At 45.7% G+C, this 23,249-nt stretch overlaps 1 protein-coding gene across 1 annotated transcript in view; it reads left to right on the top strand.

Annotated features, from left to right (window-relative positions):
- Positions 1-23,249, top strand: part of ADAL (adenosine deaminase like) — a 61,631-nt gene that overhangs the window by 758 nt on the left and 37,624 nt on the right. The window contains exons 2-6 of the mRNA XM_040342793.1: positions 13,208-13,338; positions 13,663-13,723; positions 16,759-16,843; positions 19,421-19,502; positions 22,937-23,063. Coding sequence (XP_040198727.1) covers positions 13,208-13,338; positions 13,663-13,723; positions 16,759-16,843; positions 19,421-19,502; positions 22,937-23,063 — 486 coding nt within the window. The remainder of the gene's footprint in view (positions 1-13,207; positions 13,339-13,662; positions 13,724-16,758; positions 16,844-19,420; positions 19,503-22,936; positions 23,064-23,249) is intronic.

Genomic DNA, 23,249 nt, shown 5'->3' with positions numbered 1-23,249 from the left:
TTTTGAGCGTTTCTATTTCCCATAGAAAGTAATGGAAACGCTCGATTCAAGCGACTAGCGCGACAACGAGCGTTTTCTACGGGCGTTTTGTCGCTTTAATCAATAGAACATTTCTCCCAGGCAGAAGATAAAAAAAAATCTACCAACATAGCAACAAGTGATGAAAAGATGATCATTTTTCCTATTGGCTAAAATAAAAAATGTCGAAGTACAAAAACGTCGGACGGCGCTGTATGCAAACGCGCAAATAAGCATGAATACGCGCGGACCGACCGAACGAACTACGCTCAGGTGTGAATGCAGCCTTACTGATACCTTTGCAGGAGGATTTGAGCACATACAAAATAAATGGCTTAAATTGCATGCGATTTGAACAGGAATGGAATGTGGTGCGATTCCTGGCCGAATCACATGCGGTTCCCCCAACGCTCCTGTGTGACTTTACTCTGGGTTTACACAGCAGCAGCATGCAATTCGACTCCGTCAGTCTTTTTGTTTGGGCTCAAATCGCACCGCGAAGGTATCGGCGAGTACTTGACCGACAGTATCAGTACTCGTACCCACCGGCAAAAAAACGGTATTGGTGTAACTCTAATGTTAACACGTGTCACATATTGGGCAGCTTTCTCACTTCTATTGGCTGCCCTACGTGCGACAAATGCCCCAAAATCTTTCCGATCATGGAGCTTGTGGTGTTTTTCCAGTAAACAAATGCAAAGCAGAACACACATAGAGCCGGAGCCCGCGAACCCGGAGGGAAGATGGAAGCTCTGTCAGTGGTGACAGCACACTACTGGAGGGCTTCCTTCTAAAGTAAGTCTCTCCTAATGTGCTAGTATGCAATGCAGTGGATTGTTTTCTTTTCTTTAACCCTTTCATGACTAAGCCTATTTCTGACATATGTTGCTTACAAGTTAAAATCAGTATTTATTTATTTTTGCCAGAAAATTACTTATACCCCGCAAACATTATATATATTAGCAGAGACCTTCGAGAATAAAATGGTGATCGTTGGAATATTTTATGTCACACTGTATTTGCACAGCAGACTTTCAAATGTTTTTTTTTTTTTTTTTTGGGGGGCGGGGGGGGGGGGGGAATACACTTTCATGAATAAAAAAAAAACTAAACAGTAAAGTTAGCCCAATTTTTTAATATAATGTGAAAGATGGTGTTGCGCAGAGTAAATAGATACCTAACATGTCATGCTTTGAAATTGCACGCACGCGTGGAATGGCGACAAATTACGGTACCTAAAAATCGCCATAGGCGAAGCTTTTAAAAATGTAACGGTTACCAGGTTAGGCCCCTTTCACACTGGGGCGGGAGGCGCGGTGGCGGTATATAAAAATAGCGGCGCTATACCGTCGAAATTGCCGCGGGATTCGGCCACTAGCGGTGCGGTATTAACCCCCGCTAGCGGCCGATAAAGGGTTAATACCGCCCGCAATGCGCCTCTGCAGAGGCGCATTGTGGGCGGTATTGCCGCGGTTTCCCATTGTTTTAAATGGGAAGGAGTGGTATACACACCGCTCCTCTCACCGCTTCAAAGATGCTGCTAGCAGGAGATTTTTTTCTCTCCTGCCAGCGCATCGCCTCAGTGTGAACGCCCTTCATTGAGGTTGCTGGGAAGGAGTTTTTCAGGCGGTATAGCAGCGCTATTTTTAGCGCTGTACCGCCTGAAAAACTCCTCAGTGTGAAAGGGGTCTTAGAGTTTCAGAGGAGGTCTTTTCCCAGAATTTTTGCTCTCGTTCTATTGATTGTGGAGATACCTTTTAAACACAGTCTACATTTGTGGGCGCGACTTATGTATGCGTTTTCTTTGTTGTGCGAGCACGCGGGGACGGGAGCGCTTTTAAAAAAAAAAAAATATTAAATTTTTTCTTATTTATTTTAATTTTTATTGTATTTTTTACATTGGCCCTTTAAAAAAAAAAGGGGGTGTCTTTTATAGCTGTCACAAGGAATGTAAACATTATTTGTGTCAGTTAGGCCCCTTTCACACGATCGGACAGTTCAGGTCCGCCTGTCAGTTTTGTCGGCGGACCTGAACGGCCACTCCATGCATCCCTATGGAGCGTCGGATGTCAGCGGAAACATGTCCGCTGACATCCGACCCAATCAGCCAAAATCAGACGTATGGCGATGCGTCCCAATACGGATTGGATCGGGTGAGATCTGATGAAAACAGACATGCTGTCGATTTTTATCAGATCTCTCCATAGGAGACAGCGGCGCTGCACAAGCCCCTCCCCACTCAGTGAGCAGAGAGGGACTTGTCATCCACCGCCTCAGCGGAGATATCTCCCGCTGAGTCCGCCTCGTGTGAAAGTAGCCTAATAGGTGGTGACAGGCAGGGGCGGACTGACAACTCATGGGGCCCCAGGGCACTAGGGGATCATGGGGCCCCCAGGTTTAAAGATGGCCACCAGTAAGCAGCCATCTTTCTGACGCAACATTAATGCGGCACCGCCTTTGTGGAGGGGCACCTAGCTTAATGACATGAAGAGTGGCAGGAAACTTAAAGCTGGTGACCCAATAAATCTACTTGGAACCTCACGTGGGCAGTGCCAACTTAACAGCATGGGCTCTGAAAGTCCGGTGACTTGTCGTTATGGTTCCCCTATCCAGATGGTTCCTGTAAGGACTGCGCAGGCGCAATCCTTGCCGACGGAAATCTCCGAACCTCGGCCGGCATCCAGGCTCATTCCTTAACATCCCTGTGGATTGGAGGATGTTAAAAAAAGAGCCAGGAGGCCGAGCGAAGCGAGGACGTGAGGCCGACTGGCCACTTTCCTCAAATTCCACGTCGTCCTGGATGCCGGGCCGAGGTTCAGAGATTTCCGTCAGCAAGGATTGCGCCTGCACAGTCCTTACAGGAACCATTTGGATAGCCGGAACCATATTGGCAGATCACCGGCAGTAGTCGGCAGTAGCTATGCCCCTTCTCCGGGTTCTCCCATCACATGACACTGAAGGGGGGATCTGACTGAGGGAAACACAGAGCAAGTGTGCAGGAGAAAACTGAAGGGGAAGACAGAAAGAAGACTCTGAACTTCTAAATACATACACCGCCAGGCAGTATATGTATTTACAAGCAATGACAAACCCTGGGATTGAGCTGTAACGGAACACCTTCTTAAAGAGTGTGACTGTCCCTGCTCATGGGGCCCCATACTGGCCTCGGGGGCCCTCGGGCAGTGCCCTAATGGTCAGTTCGCCCCTGGTGACAGGTACTCTTTATGGAGGGATCGGGGGTCCTTAAAGACCCCAAATCGCTCTTTTGCATTTCAGAGTTTTCAGATCGCCATAATTGTCGATTCTGAATAATGTAATTTATTTATTTTTTCGGCGCAATTGGCAGCCGAGTAAACTGGAAATGACTTTGTGATGTTGCTTCTGGGATTTTACATCGGAGAGCTGAATCCAGCTTTGTTCGGGTCTCAGCCTAGGCGGCGGACGCACCGGGTGGTGGCTCGGGTCTCCCGGTGGGACAGGAGAACCGGGAAGAGCCACTTTTTTTTTTTTCACACAACCGTGTGCACGAGCCTGAGCGGCCACCATTAGCAGGGTTTGGCCAACGTTTTCAGCCATGTATGGCCAGCAGAAGTCACTTGCTCCCCTGTACCCTGAGGCTGCATTCACACTTTAGCAGTTCATGAACGCGTGTAAAAACACGTGAAAAAGGTCGGTCACACTTGTGTTTCCATTCACTGTTAGTGGCACCCTAAACACGTGCACATTTGTTGTGTAAAAACGCTTTGCGATTTTGTGTGCGTTTTCAAAATATGAATGCAGCCGGAAGAGGCCGGTATTCTCCTTGTTGCTAGAGGCTGGAAGCAGTTGCAGGGGAGCAACGGCAAGGCAAGTGTGCTGCTGCAGGGGCTGGCATTACATTGCTTTGTCTTAGATGACTTTTACTAAACCTAATACTGAAAAGATGGAAAACATACTTTCCTTACCCCCATTACAAGGCTACAAGTGAGATAATCTGCAGCACTTTCAACCAAAACAATGACCTTGTGCAATGGCCTTGCATGCCCAGCCTATCTCTCTCCAAGCATCAGACGTGTCTCAGCAATGGGAGTGGAATGTTTGTAATCTTCAATAGGAAGAGCAACACACACTTGAACTCTAATACCTCCAGTTCTTCTAGAAAAACACCAAAACTGCTCTATCCAAAATGCAATATATGCACTTTGGGGTAGATTCATAAAGAAGTTACGCTGGTGTATCTATTGATACGCGGCATAACTTCTAGGATGCTCCGGCGTATCTTTTTTCTGTATTCACAAAACAAGATACGCCGGAATTCGGAATTTGGCTAAGAACCGACTGGCGTAAGTCTCTTACGCCGTCGTATCTTAGTTGCATATTTACGCTGGCCGCTAGGTGGCGCTTCCGTCGATTTGCGCAAGGAATATGCAAATTAGGTAGATACGCCGATTCAGAAACGTACGTCCGCCCGGCGCATTTTTTTACGTCGTTTACGTTAGGCTTTTTCTGGCGTAAAGTTACCCCTGCTATATGAGGCGTATCCTATGTTAAGTATGGACGTTGTTCCCGCGTCGAAATTTGAAAATTTTACGTTGTTTGCGTAAGTCTTCCGTGAATGGGGCTGGACGTAATTTACGTTCACGTCGAAACCAATACGTCCTTGCGGCGTACTTTGGAGCAATGCACACTGGGATATGTCCACGGACGGCGCATGCGCCATTTGTGAAAAACGTCAATCACGTCGGGTCACGATTCATTTACATAAAACGCGCTCCCTCATCCTCATTTGAATTAGGCGCGCTTACGCCGGTCCCATTTACGCTACGCCGCCGTAACTTAAGAGGCAAGTGCTTTGTGAATACAGCACTTGCCTCACTGACTTACGGCGGCGTAGCGTAAATACGATACGCTATGCCGCCTCAAAGATGCGCCCGGCTACCTGAATCTAGCTATTAGAATATATACTTACAGGCCCCCTATTTAGGTACACCTGCTCAATTGCTTGGTAACACAAATTTCGAATCGGCCAAGCGCATGGCAGCAACTCAATGCATTTAGGCATCTAAATGTGGTGAAGACAACTTGTTGAAGTTCAAACCGAGCATCAGAAAGGGGATTTAAGTGACTTTGGACGTGGCATGGTTGTTGGTGCCAGACGGGCTGGTCTGAGTATTTGAAAAACTGCTGATCTACTGGGATTTTCACACACAGCCTTCTAGGGTTTAGAGCAGGGGTCTCCAAACTTTCTAAACAAAGGGCCAGTTTAATATCCGCCAGACTTTAGGAGGGCCAAACTGTGGTCATTGGGAGTAAAAAGTATACTGGCATCAGAGTGAACAATGCATTTTTGGTATTAAGGGGTGAAATAGTGCCCCATCACTGGTGTCAGTGGGCTGAATAGTGCCCTATTGCTGGTGTCATTGGGATTAATTGTGCCCCATTATTGGTGTCAATGGGAGGAATAGTCCCCCCATTGTTGGGGTTAGTGGGATTAATAGTGCCCCATTGCTGGCGTCAATGGTAGAAATAATGCCCCATCATTAGTATCAGTGGGAGCAATAGTGTCTTGTATCAGTGAAAGGAAAAATTCTGCAAGGGCCAGTTGTGTGGATGAAAATTCCTTGTTGATGTCAGAGGTCAGAGGAGAAGTGATAGAAAGGCAACAGTAACTCAAAAAATCTTTGTTACAACCAAGGTATGCAGAATACCATCTCTGAACGCACAACACATTGAGCCTTGAAGCAGATGGGCTACAGCAGCAGAAGACCACAACGGGTGCCACTCCTGTCAGCTAAGCACAGGAAACTGAGGCTACAATTTGCACAGGCTCCCCAAAATTGGACAATAGAAGATTGGAAAAACGTTTCCTGGTCTGATAAGTCTTGACATGCAAAAATATAAAGTTCTTCCAATAGTGCAGTACCGGGTGTTACATGGAATGAATGAATCCTCGCCAACCCAGCCTCATAAATTACACTCACATTTATTTAGATACAAACAACATGATTAAAATCCAACAGGTCACACGTATGTCACCGCCAGGCTCTACCTCTACGCGTTACGCCACCATCCACAGGGTTTCATCTGGAGGGGAAACTTGTTTGAAGCCACGTGAATGGTGACGTAACGCGTAGAGCACAGGTTTCAAACACTAGGCCCGTGGACCAAATCCGGGCCTCCAGGCCATTTCATGTGGCACTCGCACTTCTCCAGTCCTCCTCAAGACCCTTAATTTCTGCTTTTAAGCAATGCATCCAGCTTCTTCCCAGCAGCAGCATAAGGAAATGGGATGCACTGTGATGTAAGGGAGAGTGGGAGACTCAACTTCTGATGGTGGGGTGGCTCTTAACATCTAATGTAAGGGGAGGGGATGTGCTGGACATCTAATCTTACAGATACAACCGGCCCTTTTGATGGCAGTCATAATGCTGATGCGGCCCACGATGAAATGAGTTTGACACCATTGGCATAGAGGTAGAGCCTGGCAGTGACATTCGTCAGACCTGTTGGATTTTAAACATGTTATATGCTGTTTATATTAAAATAAATGTGAGTGTATTTATCTATTGTTGTTTGTGATAACATCCTGGTGACATCAGCAGCTTTATTAATTGCATATTTCCAGTGGGCCGGATTCAAGTAGATTTGCGCATTTATTACGGAGGCGCAGGGCAACGATTTTGCCCAGCGCCCCCGCAATTTTTTTGCGCTGCCCTCGATTCACGGAGCAGAAGCTCCGTAAATTGCGCGGGCGCGCCGGCAAAATGCCCGGCGCAAGAGCACGCAATTTAAATGATCCCGTAGGGGGCGGGAATCATTTAAATTAGGTGCGTTCCCGCGCCGATCGTAGAGCGCGTGCTCCGTCGGGAAACTTTCCCGACGTGCATTGCGGCAAATGACATCGCAAGGACGTCATTTGCTTCAAAGTGAACGTGAATGGCTTCCAGCGCCATTCACGATTCACTTACGCAAACTACGTAAAATTCTAATTTCGCGACGCGGAAACGACGGGTATACGTAACATGGGCTGCCCCTGCTAACAGCCTTGCGCGAAAACCGCCGTACGTAAACGACGTAAATTGCGTATGGAGGGCTCGCGCAATGTTGTGAATCGGTGTTAGTATGCAATTTGCATACTATACGCTGAGCACAACGGGAACGCCACCTAGCGTCCACCGCAAGAATGCAGCCTAAGATATGCGGGCATAAGAGCCTTATGCCGCGCAGATCTTAGGCTGCAGTCGGCGTAACGAGGTTCCTGAATCAGGAGCATTCGTTACGCCGGGGCAAGTAAGCAATTGCGCTGTGTAACCTATGGTTACATAGGCGCAATTTCTTCTTGAATCTAGGCCAGTGTCACTTATTTTCTGCGTTTATTGGCACTCATCAGTCACACACCACTAGGGGGCAGCACACAACTACCACACATTCATTATGGAGTTCACTGTATTCCAATGGCCTCCACAGTCACCATATCTCAATCCAATAGACCACATTTGGGATGTGGTGGAATGGGAGATTTGCATAATGGATATGCAGCCGACTAATCTGCAGCAACTGTGTAAAGCTATCATATCAATATGGATCAAAATCTGAGGGAATGTTTCCAACACCTGGTTGGATCTATGCCACAAAGAATTACGGTTCTGAAGGCAAAAGGAGGTCCAACCCGGTACTAGCAAGGTGTACCTAATAAAGTGGCCGGTGAGCGCATATTAACCAACTCTTTACAGCGCTATTGGTCCATTTTTTTTGCACTTTATTGTATAATATATATGTAATTTGTTTAGTTGCATACACGGAGCAATGGTGCTGTATAGAGTTGATCAACACACACTTGGCAGCAGTAGTCCTCTGTGATTGGCCCGCTGCCCTTACTTTGGAGGTCCCGGGTAAAGGTTGTTCTGAGTCTGAACAACACAACAGAATTATGTTGGCTTTATCAATCCAGGGCAGCAAATCCTCGGCCTCACCCAGATCCTGGCGAAGGTTGTGTTTTACGTCACCGTGTTCTGACACAATCGTTTTTTTAACTGATGGTGTGTAGGCACGACGGACCATCAGTCAGCTTCATCGGTTAACCTAAGACAACGGTCCACCAGACCGTTGTCCTCTGGCTATCCTATAGTGTGTACGAGGCCTAAGAGTGCACTCACTGATACATGAGTCAGTCTGATGGGGCAATTAATGTAAGGGGGCACTCTAATGGGAACATTTGATGTAAGGGGGCACTCTGATGGGAACATTTGATGTAAGGGGGCACTCTGATGGAAACAGTTTATGTAAGGGGGCCCTCTAATGGGAACATTTGATGTAAGGGGGAACTCTGATGGGAACATTTGATGTAAGGGGGCACTCTGATGGGAACATTTGAGGTAAGGGGGAACTCTGATGGGAACATTTGATGTAAGGGGGAACTCTGATGGGAACATTTGATGTAAGGGGGCACTCTGATGGAAACAGTTTATGTAAGGGGGCACTCTGATGGGAACATTTGATGTAAGGGGGAACTCTGATGGGAACATTTGATGTAAGGGGGCACTCTGATGGGAACATTTGATGTAAGGGGGAACTCTGATGGGAACATTTGATGTAAGGGGGCACTCTGATGGAAACAGTTTATGTAAGGGGGCACTCTGATGGGAACATTTGATGTAAGGGGGCACTCTGATGGGAACATTTGATGTAGGGGGGAACTCTGATGGGAACATGTGATGTAGGGGGGCACTCTGATGGAAACCGTTGATGTAAGGGGGCACTCTGATGGAAACAGTTGGTGTAAGGGGGCACTCTGATGGGAACATTTGATGTAGGGGGAACTCTGATGGGAACATTTGATGTAAGGGGGCTCTCTGATGGGAACAGTTGATGTAGGGGGGGCACTCTGATGGGAACCATTTATGTAGGGGGGCACTCTGATGGGAACAGTTGGTGTAAGGGGGCACTCTGATGAGGAACAGTTGATGTAAGGGGGCACTCTGATGGGAACAGTTGGTGTAAGGGGGCACTCTGATGGGAACATTTGATGTAAGGGGCACTCTGCTAGGAACAGTTGGTGTAAGGGGGCACTCTGATGGGAACAGTTGATGTAAGGGGGCACTCTGCTAGGAACAGTTGGTGTAAGGGGGCACTCTGATGGGAACAGTTGATGTAAGGGGGCACTCTGATGGGAACAGTTGATGTAAGGGGGCACTCTGATGGGAACAGTTGATGTAAGGGGGCACTCTGATGGGAACAGTTGGTGTAAGGGGCACTCTGATTGGAACAGTTGATGTAAGGGGGCACTCTGATGGGAACAGTTGATGTAAGGGGGCACTCTGATGGAAACAGTTGATGTAAGGGGGCACTCTGATGGGAACAGTTGGTGTAAGGGGGCACTCTGATGGGAACATTTGATGTAGGGGGGAACTCTGATGGGAACATTTGATGTAGGGGGGCTCTCTGATGGGAACAGTTGATGTAGGGGGGGGCACTCTGATGGGAACCATTTATGTAGGGGGGCACTCTGATGGGAACAGTTGGTGTAAGGGGGCACTCTGATGAGGAACAGTTGATGTAAGGGGGCACTCTGATGGGAACAGTTGGTGTAAGGGGGCACTCTGATGGGAACATTTGATGTAAGGGGCACTCTGCTAGGAACAGTTGGTGTAAGGGGGCACTCTGATGGGAACAGTTGATGTAAGGGGGCACTCTGCTAGGAACAGTTGGTGTAAGGGGGCACTCTGATGGGAACAGTTGATGTAAGGGGGCACTCTGATGGGAACAGTTGATGTAAGGGGGCACTCTGATGGGAACAGTTGATGTAAGGGGGCACTCTGATGGGAACAGTTGGTGTAAGGGGCACTCTGATGGGAACAGTTGATGTAAGGGGGCACTCTGATGGGAACAGTTGATGTAAGGGGGCACTCTGATGGGAACAGTTGGTGTAAGGGGCACTCTGATTGGAACAGTTGATGTAAGGGGGCACTCTGATGGGAACAGTTGATGTAAGGGGGCACTCTGATGGAAACAGTTGATGTAAGGGGGCACTCTGATGGGAACAGTTGGTGTAAGGGGGCACTCTGATGGGAACATTTGATGTAGGGGGGAACTCTGATGGGAACATTTGATGTAGGGGGGCTCTCTGATGGGAACAGTTGATGTAGGGGGGGGCACTCTGATGGGAACCATTTATGTAGGGGGGCACTCTGATGGGAACAGTTGGTGTAAGGGGGCACTCTGATGGGAACAGTTGGTGTAAGGGGGCACTCTGATGGGAACATTTGATGTAAGGGGCACTCTGCTAGGAACAGTTGGTGTAAGGGGGCACTCTGATGGGAACAGTTGATGTAAGGGGGCACTCTGCTAGGAACAGTTGGTGTAAGGGGGCACTCTGATGGGAACAGTTGATGTAAGGGGGCACTCTGATGGGAACAGTTGATGTAAGGGGGCACTCTGATGGGAACAGTTGATGTAAGGGGGCACTCTGATGGGAACAGTTGGTGTAAGGGGCACTCTGATGGGAACAGTTGATGTAAGGGGGCACTCTGATGGGAACAGTTGATGTAAGGGGGCACTCTGATGGGAACAGTTGGTGTAAGGGGGCACTCTGATTTTAGTTTTTTAAACTTCTTCAGTTGCTTCCTGGTTTCTGGCCTGGGTCAAAATGATGTCATAAATCGCAGGAGTCTTCATGACATTTTTTTTCTGATCTTTCGCTTTAACCACTTGCTTACTGGGCACTTATACCCCTTCCTACCCAGGCCAATTTTCAGCTTTCAGTACTGTCGCACTTTGAATGACAATTTGCGCGTTCATACAACACTGTACCCAAACTGATTTTTCCTATTTTTTTCACACAAATAGAGCTTTTTAATGACCACTGAGTTTTGAATTTTTTGGTAGAAAGACAATTTTGAAAAAAAAAATGTTTTTATAGTTTGTCATAAAATTTTACAAACAGGTATTTTTTCTCCTTCACTGTTGTTCGCTGATGAGGAGGCACTGATGGGCATTGATAGGCTGAACTGATGGGCAATGCTGGTGAGGCACTGATGGGCACTGATTAGCAGTACTGATGGGAAATGATAGGTGGCATTGATTGGCAGCGCTGGTGGGCACTGATAGGTGGCACTGGTGGGCACTAATTAGCGTCACTGCTGGGACCGATTTCCCCGTAAGGCTGCTTTCACATTGAGGCGTGCAGCCGCGGAGACGGTATAGCCGCGCTATTTGTAGCGCGGCTATACCGTCGTATTTACTGCGATATTCGGGCGCTAGCGGTGAGGTTTTAACCCCCGCTAGCGGCCGAAAAAGGGTTAATACCGCGGTATTACTGCGCTTTCCCATTGCTTTCAATGGTATAGGAGCAGCGGTAAAGATGCGGCTAGCAGGACTTTTGGAGCGCTCCTGCTAGCGCACCGCTTCAGTGTGAAAGCCTTCGGGCTTTCACATTGAACACTACAGGGCATGATTTTTCATGCGGTATAGCAGCGCTGTTTTTAGCGCTGAACCGCATGAAAAACGCCCCAGTGTGCAAGGGGCCTTAAAGAAACAGGTTATCGGCTTTCTTCTTTTCTCCTTACGCTCTTAGCATGAGGAGAAAAAAGCCGATAACCGGCTTATGTTTAATTCCGTGATCAGCTGTCATTGCTTGACAGCTGACCAGATTGTAAAGATCTGCTGTCATTGGCCTTTTACCCCAATCCGTGATCAGCCGAGTCCTAAGGACTCCACGATCACAGAGTGCACCGCCCGCTCGCTGCAGGGGGCGTGCGAGGAGCGCGATCATGGGAGGGTGGACTTCTATGGATATACTCCCGGTGATCTGACGATATGGTTCCGGCTATCGAGATGGTTCCTGTAAGGACTGCGCAGGTGCAATCCTTGCCGATGGAAATCTCCGAACCTCGGCCCGCATTCAGGGCAATGTGGAATTTAAGAGAAAGTGGCCAGTCGGCCTCACGTCATCGCTTTTCTCGGATGGCTCGCTCCGCTCGCTCGGCCACCTGGCTTTTTAACATCCTCCAGTCCACGGGGATGTTAAGGAATGAGCCTGGATGCCGGCCGAGGTTCGGAGATTTTCGACGGCAAGGATTGCACCTGCGCAGTCCTTACAGGAACCAAGGAACCATCTCGATAGGGGAACCTTAACGACAAGTCACCGGCACTGGAAGCCTCGCTGTTGCCATTTTTCAGCTATAGCGCAGGCGGAAAGTTGTTAAAAAAAGAAAACGGTTATTTTCTTCCACCCTGGACCAGAAGTGAGTTCATGATGTCGCCCTGGTCCTCCAAGGTCATAGATTCGATCAAAAAGTGTGAACTGGTCAGTTCGTTTCTCGGGGAACCAGCAAAATGGGTAAGCCCAAGAAACACTGGTGAGCTGCGGGAAGGTGAGGGGGGGGGGTCATGTCCCCTTCCGCAGCTTTGAAAAGCGTTCCTGTGGCTCAAGAGGTGCTCAGATCAGTTTCACAAGAAAGCCGGTCGCCTGCAGTAAAAAATAGGCCATGGGCGTCCGCTGAAACTTTTTCAGGGGGGGGGGGGGCGCTTCAGGATCGGCGATACACAGTCGCATTTAACACGGCCAGCTGGCAGTGTGAGATAGCTCTTGAGATAATTCAGCTACACTCCATGCCCATATAAATATAGCCCCATTCTGTACAGACCCCCCTTCAGCACAGATGGACCCCCCCCCCCCCCTTTAGCATAGACCCCCCCTTCAGCACAGACCGCCCCCTATTCTGCACAGACCCCCCTATTCTGCACAGACCCCTCCATTCAGCACAGATGGACCCCCCCTTCAGCACAGACCCCCCCCATTCCACACAGGCCCCTTCATTCAGCACAGACCCCCTCCTTCAGCACAGATGGACCCTCTTTTAAACACAGACCTCCCCTTCAGCACAGATGGACTCCCCCTTCAGCACATACCCCCCTTCAGACAGCCCACGACCGCAAGACTCTTCAACACCTTCTCGGTTTTCCAGGGGGGGTCAATTGCCCCCCCCCTTGCCCTATGGAGCGGACACCCATGGTCATGGCTGATATCTTCTTCAGCCATAATCCCGGTGACATCGTGTATATACTTATTGCGGTCGGCTGTTTAAAAATGTATTAAAATCGCATTTTCAGATTGTGGTTCTCAGAAACAATTTAGTTCCGCTTTAACATTTGAGTTTGACATTTCTAGTCTAAAGCCTCGATTTATTGGTGATCTCTGTTTTTGTTGTAGGAGCTCCATGCCCATCTAAATGGGTCAATAAGTTCTGCCACCATGAAGAAACTGATGGCTCAAAAACCTCATCTTCATGTGGAAAATGGGACGACCATGATAGAAAAGGGACAGAAAAGGACCTTAGAGGAGTATGTCTCTTTTCCACTTTTGATGTGCTGCATTGGTCCTTCACTGGACGCCATTTTTTTTATGTTTCGTAGCTAAGAACACCGAATTTCCTTTTTTGTTATAATATACTAAATCTGATTGCTAAGACACTAAAAATGTATAATGTATGTCTGATTATAAATACTTCACATTACAGAGAACTATTGTGGCATCATGAAATATCCATATTTAGCTACGTTTACTTATATACAGGGCTAAAAATAGGAAATACATTACTATGCAAATTTGATGTCATTGTATTTTTTTTACATCTCATTCATAATGCATTATAATTTGCTTTGCAGATGTTTTCAGATGTTTAAAATAATCCACCAGATAACGGATACAGCTGAAGACATATTATTGGTATATACATTTTGTGGATGGTATTTTCACTTTTTTTTGTGCCTCGTCTATGTTGCTTTCTATGTGCCCTTGTGTCAAGCTTGCATTTATCTGCATATAGGTAGATTTAGGTAGAGTTAGGCCGGCTTATCACTAGATAAGTCGACATAACTCAGAATCTACGCCGACTTATGTTTAAGCGTATGCTCAAACAGAGATACGCTTAAACATATCTAAGATAAGACGGCTTGCGCCGTCCTATCTTAGGTTGCAATTTTTTGGATGGCCGCTAGGTGGCGCTTCCATTGCGGTCGGCGTAGAATATGTAAATGAGTTGATACGCCGATTCACGAACGTACGCCCAGCCGACGCAGTACTTTTACGCAGTTTATGAAAGAGATAGGCCGCCTAAAGTTAGAGCTTAGCCCTAGTGGAATAGTAATGTCAAGTATGGCCGCCGTTCCCGCCGCGAGATTCAAATCTTTTACGTCGTTTGCGTAAGTCGTCCACGAATCGGGATTTACGTAGTTTACATCCACGTCAAAATCAATAGGCCCGTGCGGCGTACTTAGCCGCAATACACACTGGGAAATGTAGGCGCCCGGCTCGTGCGCATTTTAAAGAAAACGTAAAAAACGTGAGGTCAAGCCTCATCATCCATACAACACGCCCCCCTCCAACACATTTGAATTCGGCGTGCTTACTCCCGCCCGCTTTAGGCTACGCCGCCGTATATTAGCAGGCAAGTACATTGAGAATCATGTACTTGCCTAGCTAACTTACGGCGGCGTAGCCTAAACACGCTAGGCTACGCCGCCGTAACTGTAGGCTCTTGTACCTGAATCTACCTATTAGACTATAATCTACGAATGAGCCCTAAAACAGAACTGGGTTTGTTTTTGAGCTGCGCGATTAATTGTTAAATATTCGAGATCGCGATTCTACCCCCTCGTAATCGGAACACAGTGCGTTCAGTGCAGAGGGTTCTTTGCTCAAGCCAACAGCTTTCAAAAAAACAAACAGGCAGCCTGCCAAGTTTATCACAACATCGCTCAATCGAGATAAAGAGAAACATTGTAACATTTCCTTCTTTTAGATCAAAGGAATGAACTTCTATCTGTAGATGAGGGCAGTTTAAAGGGGTTGTAAAGCCTCATGTTTTTTCACCTTAATGCACAGGTGTCAAACACAAGGCCCGCGGGCCGAATCCGGCCCTCCAGGTCATTTCATGTGGCCCTCGCACCTCTCCTGCAGCTGCTCTTCTGATCCTCCTCCAGACCCCTATGTTCTGCTTTCAAGCAATGCGTCCAGCTTCTTCCCAGCAGCAGCATAAGGAAAGGGGGTGCACTGTGATGGAAGGGAGAGTGGGGGACTCAACTTCTGATGGTGGGGTGGCTCTTGACATCTAATGTAAGGGGAGAGGATGCGCTGGACATCTAATCTTACAGATACAACGGCCCTTTAGAGAACAATCACAATGCTGATGCGGCCCACAATGAAATTGAGTTTGACACCCTTGCCTTAATACATCCTATGACAAAACTAAACTTCTAGCGACCGCCCCCCTAGCCCCAAATAGCACCCCCCCCCCCCGTTTAATTTCCCTCGGGGGAGATGCACTCTTCCTCTGCCATGGTTCTCGGCTCCTGATTGGATAGATAGATAGCAGCGCAACCATTGTCTCCCACTGCCTGTTGATTAAATCCAGTGACGCTGGGGGCGGGGCTGAGTCCTACATTTGGTGTCTATGGACGCGGAATACTGGACTCAGGAGCATGCCCGCAAGGTAACCCCCCAGAAGAGCGCTTCTCCTAGGGGGGTTAGACGATGTGAGGAGGAGCAGTGAGAGCCGCCGAGGGAGCCCAGAAGACAATGATCGGGCCACACTGTGCAAAACAAACTGCACAGTGGAGGTAAGTATGATATGTTTGCTATTTTAAAAAAAAAAAATACGAAGGCTTACAGTCACTTTAACCACTTAAAGACTAAGGACCAGATTCTCCAATATTCTGCGGCGGCCTTGCGTAAGCCATTTACACTACGCCGCCGCAACTTACTGGAGCAAGTGCCGTATTCCTCAAGCACTTGCTCCGTAGTTTGCGGAGGCGTAGTGTAAAAGGCCCGGCGTATCCCCGCGTATTTCAAAGGGGGCGGCTTATATTTAAATTAAGCGCGCCCCCGTTTCGATCGAACTGCGCATGCGCCGGGCTAAAAATAGCCCAGTGCGCATGCTCCAGTTCTCGGCGGAAAACGTCAATGACGCTGACGTGTGCGTCATTGACGTAAAGTCGTATTCAAGAACGACTTAGGAAAACGACGTACCTGACAGGAAAAGACGACGCGGACCTGACGCCATACTTAACATGGCATACGTGAGACTGGTGTAAGGTTACCCCTCATATAGCAGGGGTAACCTTACGCTTACGCAAACGACGTAAACGACGGTTATGCGACGCAAATTCGTTCGGGAATCGGCGTATCAGGCTCATTTGCATAAACAAATGAGACCTGAACGTAAACGCCACCTAGCGGCTGGGTGGCGAATTACATTTAAGATCCGACAGTGTAAGTGACTTACACCTGTCGGATCTACAGCGTATCTATGCGAAAATGATTCTAGGAATCACTCGCATAGATACGCGGGTCAAAAAAGAGAGATACGACGGAGTTTCCTGAGATACTCCGTCGTAACTCTACTCAGAATATGGCCCTAAACCTTTTTCTGACACTTGTTGTTTACAAGTTAAAATCTGTGTTTTGTTGCTAGAAAATGACTTAGAACCCCCAAACATTATATACATAAATATATATTTTAGCAGAGAGCCTAGAGAATAAAATAGCGGTTGTTGCAATATTCTATGTCACACTGGTCTTTCAAATGCAATATTTTTGGAAAAAGTACACTTTAATGAATTTAAAAAAAATAAACAGTAAAGTTAGCCCAATTTATTTGTATAATGTGAAAGATGATGTTAGCATTTTGATTCTCATTTTAGCCAGAATGGTGCAGCTCTAGTTTGTTTTGATTTTTGCCTGTTGATGTATTGGCAATGCAGGTCACAAAAGATGTTATTAAAGAGTTTGCTGCGGACGGTGTTAAATACTTGGAGTTAAGAAGCACGCCGAGAGAGACCTCCACAGGTATACATCTTCTCTGCTTCTCTTTTATATGCAAACCTAGTTATATTATTATCGCCTATAAGGGTGTGAGCATGTGACTGATGATTGGGCAGCATCCTGGTGGGCCTAAACCCCAACTGCCCTACACCTATTGGGCTCCATCAGTGAGATCTTCAGCAAACACAGCTGTGGAGTTCCTGAGAGACCATAAGCCCTGGTTCACACAGATGCGATTTTGTATGCATTCCAGAACGCATGGAATTGCGAAGTGAAATAACATAGTTTTCTATGGTGACCGTTCACATATATGCAGTCCGAGTGCAATGCATTTTTAAAAAGGGTCCTGTGCATTGCGATGCAATTTTCTAAGCTCCTGTTCACACTGATGCGGTAAACACAGCAATTCGTGTTTGTTTCCTACACCGCATAGCAGTCGCACTCTGTTCTGCGATCTGCTGCGGGTGTCAATGGAAAGTTAACGACACCCCAAAAGCATTTTACCTGAACCAAATCACATGGGTATAAACACAGTGTAGGGTTACCTTACAGTTTTTCTGTAAAGGTGAACTTACCCTTTAAAATAAAAATCCTTATGTATAAGCAAAAGTTTGCCAAAAACCCTGTTAGTGTGCCTCATCTGTCTCTTGTGCTAGATGCTATATATACTATTCTCAAGTCTATGATATATCATTAGCCATTTCCATACACTGATAGAATACATATGACCTTATCCTGCAGAGGTACCTGTGTAGTAAAATATGTCAGTTATCGGCAGGTTTGGCTATGTACACTTGGTACACATTCTTTGCCATTTCTGTCCTATATAATAAATATACCGTATATAATACTCGAGTATAAGCCAAGTTTTTTGTGCTGAAAATGCCCCCCTCGGCTTATACTTGAGTCACCTTTTTACGTCTGATCTCTCGGACTTTGGGGACCCGGTACCGGCCGGCTATAGGTCCCCTGGACCCCAAACTTGGCACACATGTAGAGCCACTCTTCCTCTACAAGTTCAAAGTTTGTTGTTGGGGGACCTACGGCCGGGGATCACAGGTTTTTCAAAGCCGGGCACCCCTTCCATAGACTCCCATGTTAAACGGTCATTTTTCCGGTGACTTTGGGGACCCGGTACCGGCCGGTCCATAGACTCCCATGTTAAATGTCAGTCTAGTAATAGGCACAGTGAGGCATGGGCACAGTGAGGCATGCACATGGACACCCTAGGCTTATACTCGAGTCAATACGTTTTCCCATTTCTTGTGGTAAAATTAGGTGCCTTCGGCTTATATTCGGGTCGGATAAGATAATACTTGAGTATATACGGTATATATATATATATATATATATATATATATATATATATATATATATATATATATACTATCCAGCTGACTTATATGCTTAGGCCTCCGACCGACGTTACTTGCCTACGCCGGCGGAGAGTGGGCGCATATTTACGCTGGACGTATTTGGCGCTCCCATGGATTTTCTATGCACATATGAGGGAGATACGCCGATTCACGAACGTACTTGCGCCCGGCGCATAATATACGCGGTTTGCGTAAGTCGTACGTCCGGCGTAAAGTTATTCCCCATATATGAGGCGCAACCCATGCAAAGGTATGGACCAGGGAACTCAAGCCAACCCAAATCATCACAGACTGTGAAAACTTCCCACTGGACTTCAAGCATCTTGCAGTGTGCCTCTCCATTCTTCCTCCATACTCCGGCTCCATGGTTTCCAAATGAGATGCAAAATTTGCTCTCATCAGAAGAGAGAACTTTGGACCACTGAGAACAGACCAGGTGTGTTTTTCTTTAGCCCGGGTAAGACACTTCTGACATTGTTTGTTGTTCAGGAGGCTTGACAAGTGGAATACGACATTTGAAGCCCATGTCCAGGATCCGTGTGTGTGTGGCGGCTCTTAATGCACTGACTCCAGCCTCAGTCCACTCCTTGTGAAAGTCCCCAACACTTTTGAATGGCCTTTTCCTGACAACCCTCTCCAGGCCGTGGTCATCTCTGCTGCTTGTGCACCTTTTTCTTCCACACTTTTCCCTTCCACATAACTTTCTATTAATGTGCTTTGATACAGCACTTTGGGAACATCCAACTTCTTTTGTAATTACCTTTTGAGGCTTTCCCTCCTTTGGAGGGTGTCAATGATGGTTTTCTGCACAACTGTCAGGTCAGCAGTCTTTCCCATGATTGTGATTCCTACTGAACCAGACTGAGGGACCATTAAAAGGCTCAGTAACCCTTTGCAGGTGTTATGGCTTAATTAGCTGATTAGAGTGGGACACTTTGAGCCTAGAATATTGCACCGTTTTACAATATTCTAATTTTCTGAGATTGTGGATTTGGTGTTTTTATGAGCTGTAAGCCATAATCATCACAATTATGACAAATCACAGCTTGAACTATCTAGCTTTGCACGTAATGAATCTATCTCATATATTAGTTTCACCTTTTAAGTTGCATTCGTGAAATAAATGAACTTTTGCATGATATTCAAATTTTTCGAGTATCACTCGTATACCATATTTTTCCATCTGTCATACAAATGTTAAATTTATTTTGGCTTTTCCTTGCAGGGATGACGAAGAGATCTTATGTAGAGACGGTGCTTGAAGGCATAAAACAATGTAAAGAGGAGGAAGTGGACATTGATGTGAGGTACGATTGTGTGTATCTTGGTGGCTAACTTGCCTTATTCACTAAGATTTTATTACGTTAATAATAAATCAAAAAACACGGACACTGATTATAATATCATATTTTCAGAATTAACATTTTCTGATAAAATTAAAGAGGAACTTAACTTATCTGAGCACCACAAACCCAAAACACAATTTAATTTATTTTTAATATTCAAAGCAAATGTACTCTTCCCTCCATCCATGTCTCAATGCTTGATTTTTGTTGAGAAATCACTGTGAAAAACACCCCCCCCCATAATTTCCAGTTGCGGAGTAAGGACAGATCATTCATGTAGCATTTATTTCCTGAAATCCATCTGCCCTTAGCTCAGGCCTGCAGGCAGGAAGGTGTTCTTTCAGATGAAAAAAAAAACTCCTGGGATGTATGACATCATTTTGACTGGGGGCCACTTTAGGGGTGCGCGGTATACGGGGGAGCGCGGTATACCGCAATAAATACGGTATTTACTAAGGCTAGCGGCATAGGGGTTAAAATACAGTAAAATCTTGGTTTGAGAGCGTTTTGCAAGACAAGCAAAATGTTTTAATAAATTTTGCCTTGATATACAAGTGATGTCTTGATATAAGAGTAGCGTCATGTCACAACTGAGTATAAAAAAGAAGAGAGGAACCTCTAAGTGGAGCAATATGGTTACATGTAATGAAGGTACAACATTTAGCAACTTATTGCTACACTTAGAGGTGCCTCTCTTCTCTTTTATATCCTTTTAAAAAAATGCTTTGATATACAAGTGCTTTGGATTACAAGCATGTTTCTGGAATGAAGTATGCTTGCAAACCAAGGTTTTACTGTAGTTAATTAACTACTTAGTTCCAAATATCCCTATTTTGGCACCCAAATGTGCCAATGCGATTCCAAATCCCCAAGTGTAAATGACGCCTTAAGATACTAATTGTTTCCAAATATCCGACGACACACAACACTTTTGTCTTCGGTTTTTATAGTTGCTCAACTTGCTATACTCTTCTATGTGCTTTGCTATATTATTTTGAATTTAGAGTGGGGAAAATAATTACTTGATCCCCCTGCAGATTTTGTAAGTTTGCCCACTCACAAAGAAATGAAGGGTTTATAATTTTTATCATAGGTGTATTTTAAATGATAGAGACAGAATATGAACCAAAAATCCAGAAAAAACATGATACACATGTTCTAAATTGAGATGCAGTTCAGTGAGTAAAATAAGTATTTAATCCCCAAGGATTTTAATCCATGGCGGCGTATTGTGTTACAAATGGTTTGTTTGGTGAATGTGGTCCCAACTGCCTTGAGATCATTCACAAACTCCTTCCGTGTAGTTCTGGGTTGACCCCTCACTTTTCTCATCATCATCCTTGCCCCTTGAGGCAAAACCTTGCATGGACCTCCAGACCCGAGGGCGGTTGATGGTTATTTTGTATTTCTTCCATTTGCGAATAATTGCTCCAACAGTTGTCTCCCTCTCACCAAGCTTCTGAATCGAGCTGATGGTCTTGTGGCTCATTCCAGCCTTGTGCAGGTCTACAATCTTGTCACTGACGTCTTTTGACAGCTCTTTTTATTTATAACATTTGTATATATTTTTTTGGTTGATATTCTGTTTCTATCATTTGAAATGCATCTACCGTGTTTCCCCGAAAATAAGACCTACCCCGAAAATAAGACCTAGCATTATTTTCCAGGAGGGCTGCAATATAAGCCCTACCCCGAAAATAAGCCCTAGTTTAAATGTTTGTAACATCCTATAATCCACTCTATTAGTATATAATGTACAATGTGTGTGTTTCTGTAATATAATTGTGGGGAAGAGAGCTCCGGCGGGACACAGAAGCGCAGAATGGCGCTATAAGGAAGTTATTTGGCACAATTATATATTTTTTTTTTTTTTAAAGTGTATTTTGTGCGTGTACTCGAGAGAGGAGCCGGACTGCAGGAGTTGGGAGTAGACAGGCCTCCCCCAGAGGCAATCTGCCACCTTTCTCCATGCCCCGGGTGGCAATGGCAGGTGTGTGAGGGGGTCCTCCCACACAGCCCACCCTACCTGCTCCGCTTTGAAGCCCAACGGGGCAGAGGGACTCCCTACAAGGGAGTGAGAGGATCTAGCCCGCTCAACCAGCCCTGTTAGTCCGTCGCCTCTCTTTTTAGAGACCGCGTGGTCAAAGTGCGTGCATGTTAACTCAATTTCGAGTGCGTGTAAGTGTGGTGGTTTTTTGTGGGAGGGGGGTGGGCGTACTAAGCGCAGGCTTACCTTGCATAGCACACCCACCGGGAGCCGGGCTGAGACCACCAAACTCAATTCACATGTAGAGGTGAATGGCTTGTCAGTGCAGTGCCAATCGCGTTGAGCCACCGCAGCTCCTACAATTATATTACAGAAACACACACATTATACATTATATACTACTGCAATAGAGTTGATTATAGGATTTTACAAGCAGGGGGAGAGAAGCACATTACATGGTAAGACCTACCCCGAAAATAAGCCCTACTGTGTCTTTTGTTGCCAAAATTAATATAAGACCCAGGCTAATTTTCGGGTATGGTAAAAAATGATTCACCCTTCATTTCTTTGTAAGTTGGCAAAATCTGCAGGAGATCAAATAATTACTTTCCCCACTGTAATTCTGTAAACAGTTTTTGGTTAGGACTCTCACTTAATTTCTCTCCGCAATTTTATCAGTTGCAAATGGTCTGTAATACATTCCTTCTAATGCCGCATACAGACGGTCGTTTTTTGTGATGAAAAAAAACGACGTTTTAAATCATGAAATAAAACAACGTTTTTGAAACATCATTTTCAAAAACGATGTTGCCTACACACCATCGTTTTTTCACAATGCTCTAGCAAAGCGAGGTTACGTTTCACCACTTTTTTCCATTGAAGCTCACTTCATAACTAACTTCTGGGCATGCGCGGGTTTAAAAACGTCGTTTTATACGTCGTTTTTTGCTACACACGGTCAATTTCTGTGAAACAAAAACGACGTTTTGAAAAACGACACAAAAAATTCGAGCATGTTCGAATTTTTTTTTGGTCGTTTTTTTGAAGACATAAAACGACGTTTTGCCCACACACGATCATTTTAAATGACGTTTTTTAAAACGTCGTTTTTTTTCATCACAAAAAACGACCGTCTGTACGCGGCATAAGCACTGCAAAGACCTTGTATTATCTGTCCCTTGAATATATACAACGTACAACACAGATGCATGCCTTTGTTACCATTTTAATACTAATAAAAACTTTTTAAGAATTAAAAAAAAAAATGTTCCTTTACATTTGAACTTCCCACAAACACAATAGATCATGTTTTTGTAAATGAAAGATAGGAGTGTTGAAATTAGACACATGTTAGTAAATGTCTGATTCTTATAGCCTGGCTGCAGAGTACATACATTCTCTTTTACAGATTCTTGTTGGCCATTGATAGAAGAGGGGGTCCAACTGTTGCAAAAGAAACTGTCAAGCTTGCCGAAGAATATTTCCATGCCACCAATGACCTGGTTCTAGGTTTGGACCTCAGTGGGGACCCAAGAGTGAGTTCAGCAAACAAATCTTTATTCAGTAATGGTTCATCTATGTGACATTTTGGATACTGTAGTAAGGCATCAGTAAAATTTATATTTTTTTATTTTTACTGTGAGGCCTCTTGTATGTAAGACATCCTTTACGCGGAAGGATGTCAACACTTGTCTACCTATGTCTATAGTAGTTTACAGAGC

This window comes from Rana temporaria, chromosome 3 (genome assembly GCF_905171775.1).
Source record: "Rana temporaria chromosome 3, aRanTem1.1, whole genome shotgun sequence".
Taxonomy (NCBI): Eukaryota; Metazoa; Chordata; class Amphibia; order Anura; family Ranidae; genus Rana; species Rana temporaria.
This window is presented reverse-complemented; position numbering and strand designations above follow the sequence as displayed.